Below are 18,298 nucleotides of genomic sequence, written 5' to 3' on the forward strand. Positions count from 1 at the left end.
CTTCTCACATTCATCTCTCCTTGTTGGTGAAAGGGGAGTGGTTAAAACTAAAAGGGGAGGTAACTCATTTTGGAGTGTCCACCCCCTAAATTGTCTTAAACCAAGACATCAACACATTGCAAGATGAAGAAAAATTGGAGCAACATATTAGCTCCAACCACATGATGCCAGGGTAGACATTTATCTTCCCTAATTATGTTGTGTATTTAGTACTTAAGAGTTGAATATTTTTATGGTTACATGAGAAAGATGTATGCTGTAGAAAAACACCAGCAGAAAACAAGAGCTCACATTTCATTTTAAATTTAATTTGTCAAACAGAAGTTATCTATATACAATCAGTGTGTATTGTAATAATTCTTGCAATAGAAAGTAATTCAAATCTAAAATATTAACTGGCTGCATAGCACATTTGACATTATTGCCCATTTCAAGAGGGAAAACAATAAATTTCCAATAAATTTTGTCTGATTTGGATTCAAAAGTGTTCAGATATTGAACACTCCTTCTTTAAAACCTATGGACTGAAAAACTTTCCAGACCACAGTTTAGCTGAATATTTCCCATTTCATTACAACAAATCACAATATTGTCAGTTTAATAGAAAACCAAAACATGTGTCTGAAGCATCCAATAAAAAGGGGGCACTAAATGGAATAAAAAGGTTCCCATCCCCATTTTTGCATTCTGAACAGTAATTTAATAAAAATATTTTATTAAAAAGTGTTAGTATATTGACTCTGTGACAAGAAGGACTGAGTAGGTAGGGAAAGGAACAAGCAAAATAAATCCCATTTAATTAGTTTGAAATAATTTTCAGCGATTTCTTTTATTTTGAAAAAAGGCATTATTACAACTGACCACAAACAGGAGAAATCCTGGCTATTTTACAGTTATGGGTACAGAACTTAAATATTCAAGCTTGTGATGCAAAGCGGTGAGGTGATTGTAGTATACAATGTAAATAAATAACTTTGAAAAGTGAACAAATGTCCTTAAGAATGCTTTACTAAGAAAACAAAAAAAACCCCTCCTCATTTCTCCCTGAAACATGATCACAGGTCTGTGTTTAAAAACTCATTTGCAAACACAATTTAAACTGTGTTCACCCTAAAACCAGTTTTATGAGATTCAGTCTGAATGGGGCAGTATTGAGGTCCCTGTAAAAGTAAACATTTTCCATTTCTTAGAGGGAAAAAAAACCCCAAAAAACACCTGCCACAACATTTGCCGCATAGTGCAGCAGAAATTTTAAATACAAAAATATTTTTCTATTGTTGGGATAATAGACCTTGCATCCTGGAAAGAAGTAACAATACTGCTACTAACAATATCCAGTCCATATCTTTCAAGTCACATAAGGCAATTACTGTGTTAGTTTACTGTATATGGCTAAAAGATGGTCCAGAAAATGTCAGTCTTTGTTATGTTTTCCGGCTACTCCATGTATGTTCAGGTGTACTTTTGTGATTTGATGAGTGTTCAAATGGAGATCTGCGTCCTATAGGAGATCTTGACCCATAAGGAGACCTCTGATCTAATGGTGACCTTGGGCCACTACCAGAAGCTCTGTGGTCCATTTGCCAGTCTGAGTGGTACCTATAATCTCTCGAAGATTTATGATGGATATACTCTGAAGTGGAACGGTGATCTGAATGTATCCTGTGGTCTGAATGGGAACGGTGATTTGAATGAGGCCAACTGTCTTTTAAACTTCCTTCCAGGTTTGACCTGTGATCTCTGCTCCTGTGGTCATCCAGTTTTCTACGTTTACCATCACTATAGCATCTGAAAAAAATTACTTATTACTGAACACATAGTAAGGACTACAATTATGTCAATTCAACAGAACTGCATAAGAGAAATGTCTTTGCAATTTTGCGTTACTTAGAAAAGATTCATTGGTGCTTACTACAAGCATACTGAAAAACCAGGAAAGGAATTTTTAACAGAGCAATTTACCTGCTGTCTTGTTTATAGTGATCCCAGTCTCTGTGGTCTTTTCCATTGCTGAAGGCTGAATAGGACCTTTTCCTTGAGTCATTTTTATTATAAGCATCTTCCTGATGCCTGTCCTTATGATGATCATAGTACTGTGACAAATTTCTATCAGAAGAACTGTCCCTGCTACTGTCATCATGGTTTGCATTCTCCTTCAGTCTTTCAACATCTGTTTAATAAAGCAGAGGTTATAAGGAAGCCTCACACAGTATAAATTCTTTTCTTCACCCATTCAAACAACACTTCTGTCAGATTTAAAGCAATGTGAAAGTGGCATTATAGTTTGACAGAAACAATATCTACATAATTGAAAGATAAATGCAGTAATGTGAGCAAACTGAGAGAAACCTCAGATGTAAATAGAAGGCAAGCAAGGTAGAAATGTAGAAATGTAGGGCTGAGAAACTAAATTTTTCAACCTTACAGACTGAATGGAGAAGATCAGTGTGGTCTAATTGAGCAGGGAATAGAAACCAGGTGCCTTTAGTAGAGCAATTTGAAACAGAATGGTAGGAAGCGCCTCTCTAAGGAGACAGCCCTAGTGAGAACACTAGTTTTAGAGGTACACCTTAATGAAAGGTTTTTAGTGGTATTCCTAAAATACATTATACTAATTTTAAACTCATGATAACATACTCTAGGTTTTATATAATATGATATAAAAACAAGTATTACAAGAAGGCAACTATGGGAGCATAGAAAAACAGTATTATTGTCAATAGTAAAAGACATCCCATATAACTGATTGTTAACCATGACTTTATCATGATATGGTGACATTACAACTGCTACAAACAGGACAAGAGCCTCCAAGAAGTTTACAAATGTTGAGTTGGCCTCTCTCCCTCCTCAAAATTAAATACAAAAAAGTGTGGGTTTTAAAAAATTAATTTACTTAAGAGAATGGCCAAATAACTTGCTACTAAAATCTCTAAGTGCCAAATTCAGTCCATGCTCAGTTGAATTTCATCAGCAAACTAGTGAAGTTGTGCTAAGTCAGTGTATCCCTATGATATCCATCAATGTGGGAGTTCTAGGAGACAGTTTTATTTCACTTTACATACCATCATCATTTAAGATATCCAGCACAATAATATGCTCAAGATTTCTTACCTGGATTTCTAATTACATGTGTATTCACTTTGTTGCTAATATTCTGGTCACTGTGCTGTTAAAAGAGACAAGTACAAAAATTGTCATTGATAAATCCCAAAGTTGCATCTGAATTCTTCAGAAAGTATCCTAAGAAAACAAACTAGTTTATTATGAACAGTAAAATACATTTAAAGTGTATTGAGTGTAAACAATTGATACTTTATAATAACAATTATAAAACTTAGAATATCTTTTTTGTATATTTAGAGAGTCTGAAAGTATTACCTGAGATTCTTGGCGTTTCTTGATTGCATGTTTATACAGCTTGTGCAACTTTCTGGCATCAAATTCTGTAAACTTAGAGACAAAAATCCACAAGTTTCTGAGGAAAAAGAAAGAGAGGTTATAATTCTTCCATATATTAGTTTTTATTGTGTCATACAACAGAATATGGACTTAAATGAAATTATTTCAACAGTACTTCAGTAAACTGAATTATTTGTAAAGTCTGTTACACAGAATATTATCTAGCTGCACAGCAAACATTACTTAGCTGTATTTCAAACTTTTCAGAAGTTAATTACTTTAATAATTTGTCATTTTGTAATATTTATCACAATGACTGAAGAATGCAAAGTGCATGAAAAATAGTATTAATGGCAATTTTATCAATGATTTGTGCAATTGCATAAAAATGTAGTTTTCAATTTGTTGTGCAATTCTTCTGAAAGATTATTTGAAATATGTCAGAAAACCGGAGTATTTACTACACAGTAAAGATTCTTCTGAACTTTAAATCTCTCGCAGTATAAGAAATTTGACCTATGTGCCCAATTTCCTACAGATATCAGGGACGGGATTTTCCCACGAAATTCCAAAGCCTAGTGTCTTGGGGTGACCAGACACCTGGTCAAAGCTTTTGAAACCAAATGAGAAATCTGAAAGAGGATGGAAGCAGCATGCCAAAATCTTTGATCCTAATCTATGCTATGAAAGAAGAAAGCAAAACAAAACATTTTTGGTGTCAAGAAGCCAAAACCTTAAAGACAAGATTTGCTTCTATGATCGCAGACACCAGATCTAAACTCTAGAATTCTTTTAGCAAAGTTTACAGGTGGAATGCTTAAAAGACTACGGAATATTACTGTTCTAACTAGTGTTTAGTTCAGAAACATCTCAGGTGTGTAGGCTCAATAAGCATCTATCTGCTCTTTCACTGTGATGATTTAAACATTATAGTTTTGGCCTAGAGGTTTGTAAAACTAGACAAAACCAGCAAATGGTGTGCCCAATGACATCTGTATAAGAAATACAGCATGAATACCTTTACTAAATTCTATGTCTTATCAAAGATAGATAAAACACTGTCTTGGGGTGACCTTATGATGTGTATCCCATATCGCTGCCTATGCCCAGAAATTAATTTATTAATTTTTGTGCCTTTCTATGCCTCTAAACTGAGCCTGAGAGGGGGAAGGAAAAATTGAGCAAAACTTTCTCAAAGCAGTTTGCAGCTTGTTCAAGGTCAAATAAAGATAGCAGGGTTTTTTTTTTTCTTCCCAGCCACGGCAGGGGAGCGAGGAAGCACCCGGCTTGCTGCTTTCCAGTCAGCTTTTGGCCAGTTTTTTTCCAGTTTCTTGTTCTCCGGAGAGAGACTGAGAGTTGAATTTTTCCTTCCCTGGAATTTCGGATTTTCTCCCTTTTCTACTGGACTGCTTGATTGCTGTAACATCAGAGCACATCGGGAGGACTTTCCACTGGGCACAGAGGGCCTGGCCCTGGGCTAAGCCCCAGCTCCGAGGAGACCAAAGGGAGGACTCGAACACTTTCCCAGGTTTTTTCCTCTACAGCGAAAGATTTTACCATTTAACATTATTTTCCTTTCCCGTGTGTTTGTTAAATAAATAGTTTTATCTTCTTCACTTTCCTTCGAGGAAAATTTATTTTTTCCCGAACCTGGGGGGGGGGAGGGGTGGTTGTGCCTTCTCTCAGAGGATATATTTCTAAATTTGGCCAAACCAGAACAAACACATATTTTAATAATCTATGTATGGTACTGTAGCATTACTATGAATTAATATTATAGTAGCTCCACTATATTCATTCTTCACTGAAAGGGTGGTCAGGCATTGAAACAGACTGCTCGGGAAAGTGGTGGAATCACCATCCCTGGAAGCGTTCAAAAAATATATGGATGTGGCACTTGGAGACATGGTTTAGTGGTGAACATAGTGATAGTGCTGGGTTAACAGTTGGACTCAATGATCTTAGAGGTCTTTTCCAACCTTAACGATTCTATGATTCTATGATCCTACTATGAATTTCCACTTAAAGAAACATAACGTTTACCAAAGTGTCTTTAAGACATGGATATTGTTTTTGTATTTCAGTTCACCCCAATATTTTAAAATAAAGCAAGTACAAACAGCAGAAGTATTCTGTTAACAACAGTCTGCAAGAAAATGAAACACTTGACTGAGTTTTGTATATGGAAGTGCAACCATATATGCAACCATAAAGGATTAAAGTGCACATTATGATAAAACTAACTCAAACTGTATTAAGAACTTAACAACAAAATGTAGCAAGTTTATAAACCAACATTTTTCTTATTTTTTCCAAAGTTACCACCTCGCAGATGCATAAGAACACTTAAAACTCTTATTCCATTTTGAAATACATTTCTGAGTATGATATGATAAATGTTTTTTTATCGTCAGTTAATGTATGATTTAGAGTATATTTTTAAAAAGAATAAAGGATTCTGCAACTCAAAATCATCCAAAGTTCAACACATACATTTATAATGGCCTGTTTTTAGCATGAATAAAGAACAAAAACAAACTTCAATGTTGAAAAAGCCATATTCTTTAATGATAAGAAATCTTTTCCACTAAACTGTTGCAGTGGGGATACTGCAACACGCCTATATCAAACCAGGAGTCCCGTGGAAAAGAAATATATACGGACGGATTCTTGCTAGATGTTTCAGAGATGTTTATTTCCCCAGCCGCATGGCCAGGGCTCTGCCGAGAGACTCTGCTCCAGTCACAGCACCCGAGCTGCTTTGCCCGCGCAGGGGAACACAAACCAACCAATGGGGAACGAGGCTGAGCAGGGGCAGGGAAACCCCGTGCCTCCCCTCAGGGCTACAGGGCGCGGGGGAGGGACCCCAACATCTCACCCGTTTTATTTTAATAAAAGGAGAATGAAGACAACTGGATAAACATAACAAGAACTGTTTCAAAACAAAACAAGCCACCCTCCTGAGTCTTTAAATGTCCAAACAAATTCTGTGGAACATCTCAGGGCTGACAGAAGGGAGACAGAACTCTCTGGACATGCCTGTGGGGAAACTGAGGCAGGAGAGGGTTCCTTCTCTCCCCCTTTTCATCCCCCCATCGGCATCGGAGAGGAATTGTAGGGAAATGGAACTGTATAAGGAAGCCATGGAGTGAAAAACGGATTAGGAATAAACTGGGGATAGGGTAGACTTAGGAAAGGGTTCATATTGGGTATAGGGTAAAAGGGGAAATTAGGCTGTGGGTAGGGAAATTGCTGGAATGGATATTGTTTATAATTTTGTGCATAACGGCTGCCTTTGACGGGAATACCTCCAGGCCCAGTAACATTCGCTGCTTGTAAACCCTTCTTTCCTTGCACTATATCAAATTGAACAACTTCCCCATCTCCTACACTTTGCAGGTAATTTTTAGGGTTATTCCTTTTAATGGCAGTTCTGTGGATGAATAAATCTTCCCCTGTATCATCTCGTGTTATAAATCCATAGTTGTTTTTTACATTGTACCATTTCACAGTTCCTGTGACTTTCGTTGCTAGAACGTCTCCTATCACGTGCTTGCGTGTCTGTCGTGGGTGCCGGTCCCGCGTGGCCGCCGCCTCGCTGACTCCGACGTCTCGGTCAGGCCCCCGCACCGCGGCCGCTCTGCGCTCTCTGCACGGCCCCGCTCCGGCGCGTGTCTGGGCTCTGCACGGCCCCGCTCCAGCGCCTGTCTGGGCTCTGCGCGGCCCCGCGCTGCCATCGCCGCTGGCCCCACACCCCGTGAGCGGCTCCGCTCCGCAAACTCCACGCTACTTCGAGAGCGGCCTCGTTTCGGCTCGGCGCTGCGCTGCGCGGCTTCTCGTGTCGCTGTGGAAACCGCCGCTTCTCCCTCCACAGGGCTCTCCGAGCCGTATGCTCAGAGCGGGCTTCCACGCTGACCTCCGCTTCCTGGCTGCTCGTGGCTCACGGCACCCATGGCGCCTGCGGCGTCGCTCCCTCACTCGCGGCCAGGTGGCCGGTGACCCCGAGACAGGGATGGGGTCCGCAGTAAGGCGCGCGCTCCCGAGGGGGCCGGGCACATCCAGCACAGGCACCTCCGCTGGCACGGCTACAGTCATACACTCCCGGGATGGCAGCCGCGCGGTCTCGGCCACGGGAGAGGTATGATCTTCTGCTTTAGGGGTAATGGGACCATACAAATGCCCCTCAAGGGCTTCGCTGATTACCAAGGATCCCCGGACAGCTTCTATCGCTCGTCCATCCCTTAGTTTATCATAGATCTCGTCCCAGAAACACTCCTGATAATATCCAGGAGGTCCGATATCAAAAAGTAAGTCTCGAGAAATACAGGGGAACTCTTTGAAAAGCCAGATAAAAAAGTGTTCAAGATCTCCCGGTTCCAATACTTTTTTGTTTTGTTGTTCAAGGATCCCTTTTACTTCTAGATACATTTTTTTCTGTGGCTCAGAGAGCCCCATTTCCCACGATTCTTCCATAGTCCAGATATGGAATAGCGAAACAAAACCAAGAAGAAGAATCCAAAGTTTCCAGGGTTTACTCACACAAAGTCGCTTAGGGATCGGGGATCGTTCTGCCCGCATTCTCCACCATTTTGTTGCAGTGGGGATACTGCAACACGCTTTATCAAACCAGGAGTCCCGTGGAAAAGAAATATATGCGGACGGATTCTTGCTAGATGTTTCAGAGATGTTTATTTCCCCAGCCGCATGGCCGGGGCTCTGCCGAGAGACTCTGCTCCAGTCACAGCACCCGAGCTGCTTTGCCCGCGCAGGGGAACACAAACCAACCAATGGGGAACGAGGCTGAGCAGGGGCAGGGAAACCCCGTGCCTCCCCTCAGGGCTACAGGGCGCGGGGGAGGGACCCCAACACTAAACATTAAATATACTCTAAATACAGTTATTTTCTCTTTGGTTTTAAAAGGTAAGATGACTCCACCTACTGGACAAAATGCATTGCTATACAAGTATAAAAAAGTGAAACCAATAAAAGCTGGAACCATTTATAATCATCTTTTTATAAGTCCTTATTTGATACAGCAGAAAAATAAAATAAATGGAGAATAAGAAATGAGAAATAATTAAAACCTATTCTGCTTAATATAAGCTATTATGGATTTCCCTTTTTCAAGAAAAATCATGCAGAATAACTTACTTTCTCCACTGTTTAATTTGTTCAGGATTTGTGTACTCCTTTAAACATTCAGTAATGTGGTCCCCAATTTTGATTAGGCACTGTCTAGTATGCTCCAGCTGTTCCCTTTCAGAAAGGCCTTTCTCTGGTCTATCCAATTGTTTCAGTGCTGCTTTAACAGGCCTCATTCTTTCTTTGCACTGTAAAATGTAAAAAAAGGAATACATTAATTAAAAAATAAAAAGATAAAAATTGTAAAACATGACTCACCCTTACACAGGCAAAGACAGTACTGTTGTAAGCCAAATGAAAAACAAGTCTTTTCTCGCAGCTCTTTTAGTTTTACTATAAGGTTTCATTTGGAAAAAGTAGCTTTTTAAATCCAGTTGAAAATTTACTCCTATATGAAAGCATTAAATTGTATGTAACACATATTAAAGATTTAAGAAAGCACTAAGTTAATATAAAAGATTTTCCGAGGGAAAGGAATTACTAGGTTTTACAATCATGGGTTTAACTTTCAGCATAAATATATAGGAAAAGAGTTATTTTACTTTTTAGAGACTTGAAAGCTATACAAACTCAGTGTCAAGATTAGGTATGAGAATGTTTATTATAGTTTAAGTAGATACTTTCTGCAACAATTAAACTTGGCATTCAACAGAGGATCAGCATTCCTTCTCTGAGCAGCTTTTAAGCCTGAGTTCTATGCAGATACTAGGATAAAGCTAGTTTAGGTGTGCCTAAATTAGTAACAGTGATGACAACACATGTACTCATAGATATATTTCATATGTGTATGCTTGAATTTTCACACTAATTTAAACATGTTAATAGCAAATACAGATAAACCAGTTAGCATATTTTAAATTATAGACCTTTTCTTGGAAATACCATTCAATCACAATGGCAAGGTAGACAGATGAAATGCATATTTTTACCTGTCACAAGATAGACGAGAAGTCAAATGAGTTAGCCTCAACAACCCACAGCAGTAATTTTCATTTGAAAAGATAAACATGCTAATTAGTTTGCATCTGATCATGGCATAATGATAAAATATACCTTCCAGAACAGAGGGCCTGGCCAAAAAAATGTTCTATATGCAAACCCAACCTATGATTGCTCCCACTAAGGAAGAAAGACAAGTCTGTATATTCAGAATCAAAAATATGAGGGATTTTGGAGAACATCACCATCACTGTGTCAACATCTAGGGGCAACTCAAAAATCAGTGAAGCTGTTCCATTACCAGTTCACGCCATTAAGTAATTAAGCAGCTACATTACCTATTGCACTAACCACAGCTTAAGCAACCTTTAAAAAGACAGTTTACAAAGTACACTGCTTAAGTGTAGAGGTGAACAGAGAAGCATAATTGTACATGGGAATTGTGTGATTTTCAGTCACCTAGCCACTCACAAGATATCCTGGAAATTATAGATGAGTCACTTATAACATCATTTAGATAAAAAACAAAACACAAAACAACAACCCCCACATCGGTAAACTAGTCAGTACCATACTGATGAGAAAACAAAATCATTTGCTTCTCGCAGCCAGCACCACAGTAGACCCAGTAAACCTGTCTAGCAGTAACAGACGACTGTTGAAAGTGGAATGATAGAACTTCTACAGCAGAAAAGTAGCTGCTCAAAGTAAATTCTTAGCATCCTTCCAAAGTCCCCAATCAACCTATAAAATGTTACATACCTCCCTTTTGTTCTTCCAATATTGTTTCTGTTGTGGTCAAAAGTAGTGATATAACTGAAATTCTTTTGGTATCAGAGATATTACTCCAGCAAGATATTTCTAAGGACTTTAGGATTTGTTCCTTCCTCTGTCTAATGCAGGAAGTCTGTAATACTTCAAGAGCAACTTTCTCTTGTTAGCTTGCAAAGAACAAAGGGGTATTTGATAAGGCCAAGTCAGAGACTATAGCAGCTGCATTAAAATTCATTCATTTCTGTCCTTTAAGAAGCAGTATCCATGAATTAGTCTTGAGGATGGATCTTCACAGTCTGTATTTTAAAACTATACAGCACACAGACAACTAGACAAATACTCTTCACTATACTGCATAAATGCAATAAAATAAAACTGCTGACCTGAAAACAAAACTGAATTTAGTACAGTGTTGATAACCCTTCACTGATCTAAGATTTTACTGGCAATAGATATCTAATATATCTATAATACCTAATAGCAGAATCAAAAACATTAGAAATTGTGCTCATTTAGAATATCAAGTGTAAACACTAAATTATCAACAAGGGACTTACCACACTGAATGTCCTCTGATCCAGTTCTTCAGATTCTTCTGATATTGGAACTGTTTCACTAGTTGCAGTAATATGAACTGGAATATCCAACAATGAAACTTTTTTATTTTTTTCTTTATTTTCAGATTTGAGTTCATTTACCTAAGAACAAAACATGAAAATTTATCTGATAAGCAAACCTTATTTCTGGGCAGAAATGATACTGTAATTAGGCAATCACTGCATTCTCTTCAATAATAACAAAAAGAAAGGAAAAAAATCTGTCATGCAGTGATATTACCTTTTATTTTCTCTCTCTGAGGGATGGAGAAAGAGAATGGACAAGCTTCTTGCACCACTTGCACTCTCAGTCCCACTAAGCTATAGATCTTTAAAAAGATAATTTCCCATTTCATTTGCCTTTGTAGTTACAAGCAGTAAAAATAAAACTTCACATGATGCAAAAGATTTCAATGAAATGACAACTGTAAAGTAAATGATCCAAAATATCTTTTCAACTCAAAGTCATTCACAAAAACCTGGTGGCCTTTTCTAGTGCTATATAAGAAAAAATAAACCTAGCTACCTTTTCTTCCTTTACTTCTTTTTCTTTCTCTGTGGATTCTTTTAGTTTGTTATCTCTCTTTTCTTTAATATTTTTAAATTCTTTCTTATCTTCTTTTTCTTTTTTATCTCTTTTTAAATGCCTCTTATTTTCTTTTTCTCTTGTCTCTTTTTTTTCTTCAGCTTCCTTCTTTATACCAATATCTGGCTCAGGCTTTTCTTCATTTTCTTCTGCTTTTATTTTTTTATGTGGACATTTCACTGAAACAATCTCATCCTGCAATACACAAGCATATATGCCACATCAAATGGAGTTTCTAACCATTCAAGTTTTGCAACCATCAGATTAAAATGTACTTTTTTCCTGTGTGTGATTTCTTTAGTCTTAGGTTTAACACCTATCAAATGGAGCTGGATGCAGTTGCAAAACAAGATGAGGACTACTCACTCATTTCCTTGATGTGACACAAAACAAGTATTGATTGGGCAGGGGTAAATAGGGGTGTGTGAGAGATTAAATCCATTAAACTTTTGTATTACCAAAGAAATCTGCCCCTGTAAAAAGTAGTTAAGCTGCAAAGAGCTAAAAGCAATAAGGAAGTAGACATCACAAGACTCAGCTGATTTTTCGGGGCATGGTGATGATAAAAGACTTCTTGTCATACATGAAATCCCTATTTGTGCTTGGTCTTTGCATATTAAGTGCTTTAATTAATTTGAGCTTAATATTTTTAAATTGAATGTTAAAATCAATCCATCAGTCCAGGTACACTAATCAAGTTTTTATGGTCTTCCTGTGTTTACTGTATACCTTTACAAGTGTTTTAAGATGTGTTGGATGTATTTTTATGTTTTACTTGTATCTTGGTTTCAAGGCAGATTTTAAAAAAACCCCAGTTGCAACAAACAGCCCAGCCCCCCATAAGCACATGACCCTTATCTCAACTAATATCACCCCTCTGACCAGGAGGAGCCATTGGTGGACAGAGGTGGTCTGTCAAGGGGAAAACACCAACCGCCTTGAACCAGGGGGGTGGACTGTGGGCGGGCTGTGGGCGGACTGTGGGCGGAGCAAAAGCTATAAAAGGAAGAAAAAGACACGTGCTCTCTCTTTCTCCCTTCCTCTCCAGCTTGCTAAGGCAGTGCTGGAGAAGCCTACCCCTTTCTAGGGGCTTTTAGAAATAGATTTCTTTTTGACCAGCCTAAACTACAAGTTTATTTTTTTTCTCTACCTGAGGTTCAGAGCTGCCTTAAGCCTAAGTTCCTGAATCCCTGCGCTCCTGGGGCATACCTTGAGCCACCTGGATCCCAAATTTTTATATTTTGTTAGTTTTTGCAATTTTTCAATTTTTCTGTTTTAATAAATTGTTTTAATTTCTACAAAGAGTTGTCTCATTCCTCACAACTCTTTTGGGGACTCGGCCGGGATCCTATTTTTGCCCTAAAATCCAGGTATTTTGGTTAATTTTACTATTTTTGAATTTTTGCGATTTTTTTGGTTTTTTTCTCCTTGGATTTTCTGGGCTCCCACAAGGATTACTGCAGCAGAGAAAGGACACCTCCGGTGGAGAAAGACTTGTGGTAAGGCTTGAACCCTTCTTAAAGGGAACTTAGTTAGGGACTTACCCTTTTTAAGGGCTATTAGTTTTTGGGGAACCTCCGAGTGGAATTCCTTTTGTGAGAGAGTGTGTGGGGGGTTGGCCGCCCCCAGTGTGTGTGTGAGTGTGCTTGAAAGGGTTCATTTTTAAGGGCACCACGAGGGATCACCCTTTAGAGACACAGAGGGGAAGATCGAGTGTGGTGATCAGCCTTTCTGGGGGGAGGTTTCCACGTTTTAGGGGTGTGCGCAGCCCCAAATTCATTTTTATTAGTGTCTCAGTCTCCTCGGGTCTAGAACTGAGGAGAAACCTCATTTTAAACCCCTCTCTTTTCCTTTTCGCCGCGTGGTCGGCGGCCATTTTGAAATTTCGCGCCGCCGCGTGGTCGGCGGCCATTTTGAAATTTCGGGTTTCCACGTGGTCGGCCGCCATTTTGTGTCCTTTTAATTTGAACTGCACCCCTTTGCTACCCCTGTGCATGTGTGAACTTGTTTTAGCTGCACTCTTGTGGTCAGTGCTATCTAGCACCTTTATACTTCCTGTTAGTTTGGAGTGTTTGGGTTATTGGATTGTAGTTGTAATTTGCTTTATCTGCTTTAATCATAAGACACTACTTTGATATTTTGAATTACTGTTTGTGTTATTCATTATAATCTTTTTCCTTTAATTTGGTTATAAATATTTTAAATTTATCTCTCCTTTGCTAATAAAGACAACTCTTGTTTCTTAAATTTTAAGTATATATGTATAAAACTATCTAAATTTCAGTTATACTTTAACCAATTTAAATATTCACTAATTATTCTTTTTATAATTAAAATTAATTTTTCTTGCAACATATTTGTTTCTCACCAGCCTGCCATATTTAATTTTTTTCCCACAGATTCGCCATCATTCATTCCCTTATATATCTACTAACCCTGCTTGCTCTTCTCTACATTAGTTGTATTGTATTTTATGCTTATAACTTTATTATCATTTTTTATTATTGTGATAGTGTATTGAATTTAGGTTATTTTGTAACATTATTTCCTTATGCAATATTTTCATTGTTTTATATAATACAATACTTTGGTTTATTTAATTAAAAAAAAAAAAAAAAAAAAAAATTTTTTCTTCTGCACTAGCTACTTGTTTGCTTCCCAGTAACAAAATGGGACAAGCGAATAGCAAAAAGAAAGACCTAATGAAGAAATACAAAATCTTCCCAGACAGTCCGTTAGGGCAAATGCTCCTAAAGTGGGAAGAAAATCTTTTAACTAAAGAAAAAGACCAGTGTCAAATGATTAGGTACTGTGTTTTTAAGTGGCCAAAACATAAAATTAACAAAGATGGTCTCAAATGGCCCAAGTATGGGTCTTCTGAAAAATGGCTTTGTGAGGCTTTGCATTCTTATGTACATTACAAAGCTCCAAAACATTCTGATGAATTAGACTATGCTAAAATTTGGTTAAATTATTGGCAAAAACAAAATGAAGACCAAAGCAAAAAAATAGAATTGGAAGAGGAAACTAAATCTAATTCAATTGGACTTAATAAAAATTCAAACCAAATTTTTTCCATTGCAGAAGAACACAAACAGAAGGAAAAGCAAAAACCTAAATTAAATAAACCAAAGTGGGACCCCCTAGACTACCTTCCTCCAGTAACTCCTCCAGAAAGGAGGGTCCAAATTGAACAAGAAAGGGTCCTTCCTTCATCAAGCCACCCAATCGAAAGGGACTCAGAAAATGAGAATGAAAGTGAAAAAGAAAATTCTGTTCCTTCCTGCTCTCACAAAAAGATAACCGGACAAAGGATTTCTTCTAGCCAGGATGGCCCAGCATCTTGCACTAGAAAGAAATCATTTAAAACACCTGACTGTCCCACCTGCCTTAGCACTCCCCATGAGTCTAAAATTTTACCTCTTAGGGAGGTACCCATGGGAAATGCTCAAGGAGGAATTGGTTATGTAGTTGTACCTCTAGCTTCATCTGAGGTACGGGAATTTAAAAAGGAAATGAAAAGCCTGATGGCTGACCCCATTGGTCTAGCTGACCAATTTGATCAATTCCTCGGCCCTAATATTTATAATTGGGGAGAGATACAATCCATCCTTCACTCCTTATTCACCATTGAGGAAAGAAAATTGATTAGAGCTGCAGGAGTGACAGTCTGGGACAGAGAAAATAATTCTAATCAAGGCCCAATTGGAGAACAAAAATTACCACTGACAGACCCTGAATGGAACCCAAATTCAGAAGAGGGCAGGAGGAACATGAAAGACTACAGAAATTTAATTATAAAAGGGATTAGAGAAGCTGTTCCTCGAGTTAATAATATGAAAAAAGCATTTTGTGGGGAACAGGAAAAGGATGAGTCCCCAACAGCTTGGATGGCTCGGTTAAGGAATAACATTCAACTTTATTCTGTCATTGACTTAGACAGTGAGGGAGGCAAAACTATGCTAAAGGTACATTTTGTGCTTCACTCCTGGCCTGACATCAGGAAAAAATTGGAAAAATTGGAAAAATGGCCAGAGAGGGAACTAGATGAATTACTGGAGGAAGCCCAAAAAGTCTTTGTTAGGAGGGATGAAGAGAGGATGAAGGCTAAAAGCCGAATAATGAATAACAGTACTAATGCTCCAATCCACAACCCTCCTACACAAAGAACTTCCCAAAGGGGCATCCCACAACAGCAAACCCAAATCTGCTCTCAGCAACAGCCACAGGTTTGTGTTTGCAATAAACAATCTACCCCAATTGTTCAAAGACCTGAGAGGTTAATTTGCACATACTGTAATAAACCAGGCCACGGGCAGTGGTACTGTTTTAAAAAGCAGAGAGATCAAGGAGTCCTTCAAATGGAGGGACAAATTTTGAACAACTGAAGGGGTCAGGGGCTTTATTCTCTGGGGCAAAAACATCTTAAAGAGCCCTTGATAAAATTAGAAGCTGGACCCCAGAGACAACAAGTGGAGTTTTTAGTAGACACAGGTGCTGAAAGAACCTGTGTCACTGAAACACCTCCAGGATGTTTTATTTCTCAAGATACATTAGATATATATGGTGCTAATGGTGAAAGCTTTGCTGTTCCTGTAATTAAAAATGTAACCCTTTCCATACAAGGACGTACCCATACAGGGGATGTGCTATACCTACCTCAAGCTGGGATCAATCTTTTAGGACGTGACTTCCAAATACCTCTGAGGGTTGGGGTGGTACCGCAGGGTGGAAAAATGACCACTAAATTGTTTGTTTTATCTTTAGTAGATGAGCAACACATTGACCCGGTAGTGTGGGCCAAACCTGGCAACCGGGGAAAAATGGACATCACACCTCTAACAATTGAGTTGCTCCCAAATAGCCAGCCAGTACGTGTACCACAATATCCCCTCTCCAAGGACAAAAGAAAGGGCCTGAAGCCTGTTATCATGGACTTATTACAAGATGGAATTCTTGAGACCTGCAAATCCAGTTACAACACTCCAATTTTGGCTGTCCAGAAACCAGATAAGTCATTCCGGCTTGTACAAGATCTGCGTGAGGTCAACAAGAGAGTCCAAACCAGGTACCCACTGGTGCAGGACCCCTATACACTCCTGAGTCGGGTACCCCCAGCACATGCCTGGTTCTCTGTTATTGACCTTAAAGATGCTTTCTGGTCATGTCCTCTAGATTCTCATTGCAGAGACATCTTTGCATTTACCTGGGAGGATCCAGACACTGGACGGAGGCAGCAGCTGCGCTGGACTCGCCTGCCTCAAGGGTACACCGAGGCACCCACACTCTTTGGCCAAGCGCTAGAAGATTTGCTAAGTTCCTTTTCTCCACCCGAAGGGATTCAGGTAACCCAGTACGTAGATGACCTGCTCCTCTCTGGGGAACAGGAGTCTATGGTAAGAACTGCTACAATTCAGTTACTAAATTTTCTAGGGAGGAACGGGCTGAGGGTGTCAAAACCTAAATTACAATTTGTGCTACAGGAGGTGAAGTATTTGGGACATCTAATTGGCCATGGCACAAAAAAACTCAGTGCTGAAAGAGTAGAAGGAATCCTAAATCTACCACCTCCAACTTCAAAACGAGAAATCCGGCAATTATTAGGCCTATTTGGATACTGCAGACTGTGGATTGATCAGTATTCACAATCTGCCAAATTTTTATATGAAAAACTAATTGAAGAAGAACCTTTTAATTGGACTAATTCAGACACACAAAAATTACAAAATCTGAAAGAGAAATTAACAAAAGCACCTGTTTTAAGCCTTCCTTCACTAGAAAAACCCTTCGATCTATTTGTTAATGTGGAGAAGGGAGTTGCCTATGGCGTCTTGACCCAGGAGTGGGGAGGAGTCAGGAAGCCGGTTGCTTTTCTTTCCAAATTACTAGATCCAGTGTCCAGAGGATGGCCCGTCTGCATCCAGTCCATCGCCGCAGCAGCTGTTCTGGTCTCGGAGAGTCAAAAACTCATTTTTGGTGGAGACTTGACAGTGCATACACCACACTCAATCAAAACCATTTTAGCTCACAGGGCTGCAGAGTGGTTAACTGACCCAAGAATAGTCAAATATGAAGCCATTCTCATGCACTCAGACCACCTGAGGTTAGTTGTGTGTACACACCAAAATCCAGCTCAATTTCTTTATGGGACCCCATCAGAAAAAGAAATTGAACACAATTGCATTGAGATAATTGACATCCAGACAAAAGTCAGAGAGGACCTGGTGGACTGTCCCCTCAATGAAGGGGAAATCCTCTTCATTGACGGGTCATCTCGAGTGGTGGATGGAAAGCGATGCTCTGGCTATTCAGTGGTCGATGGACACCAAATGTGTGTGCTAGAAAAGGGCAGATTGCCACCAACCTGGTCAGCTCAGGTCTGTGAGCTCTATGCCCTAGAAAAAGCACTCCACCGACTAGCAGGAAGCATCGGGACCATTTACACTGACTCCAGATACGCTTATGGCGTAGTCCACACCTTTGGAAAAATCTGGTCCGAAAGGGGGTTCCTAAACACCAAAGGGAAAGATATCCTACATAAGGAATTGATCCTAAAAATTCTAAAAGCACTGCAACTGCCTCGGGTGATCTCAGTAGTGCATATTCCAGGTCATCAATCGGGAACCACAAAAGAAGCTCGGGGGAACAACCTAGCAGACTTGGCAGCAAAAGAAGCAGCAGTGGAAGAAGAGGTAAAAGTGATGGAAGTAAACCAACTTCCAACTAACACCACCACATCTGACACTATTCCACAAACTAACATTTTACCCACGCCCATTTTTACTGATCAGGAAAAACAGAAATTAGTTTTAATTGGTGCCAATGAGGATTCTCAAGGCCGCTGGTATTTACCAGATAA

At 39.1% G+C, this 18,298-nt stretch overlaps 1 protein-coding gene across 2 annotated transcripts in view; it reads right to left on the bottom strand.

Moving 5' to 3' along the window:
* Positions 1–287: 287 nt before the first annotated feature.
* Positions 288–18,298, bottom strand: part of LOC138102696 (chromodomain-helicase-DNA-binding protein 1-like) — a 56,354-nt gene continuing 38,343 nt past the window's right edge. For both annotated transcript variants that reach the window (XM_069000425.1, XM_069000424.1), the window contains 7 exons: positions 11,380–11,634; positions 10,815–10,955; positions 8,554–8,732; positions 3,382–3,478; positions 3,115–3,169; positions 1,963–2,170; positions 288–1,788 (listed from right to left, as the gene is read on the bottom strand). In XM_069000425.1, the coding sequence (XP_068856526.1) occupies positions 1,425–1,788; positions 1,963–2,170; positions 3,115–3,169; positions 3,382–3,478; positions 8,554–8,732; positions 10,815–10,955; positions 11,380–11,634 (1,299 nt within the window). In that variant the 3' untranslated portion in view covers positions 288–1,424. The remainder of the gene's footprint in view (positions 1,789–1,962; positions 2,171–3,114; positions 3,170–3,381; positions 3,479–8,553; positions 8,733–10,814; positions 10,956–11,379; positions 11,635–18,298) is intronic.

The sequence above is a fragment of the Aphelocoma coerulescens genome (genome assembly GCF_041296385.1).
Source record: "Aphelocoma coerulescens isolate FSJ_1873_10779 chromosome W unlocalized genomic scaffold, UR_Acoe_1.0 ChrW_unloc_scaf_1, whole genome shotgun sequence".
NCBI classification, from domain to species: domain Eukaryota; kingdom Metazoa; phylum Chordata; class Aves; order Passeriformes; family Corvidae; genus Aphelocoma; species Aphelocoma coerulescens.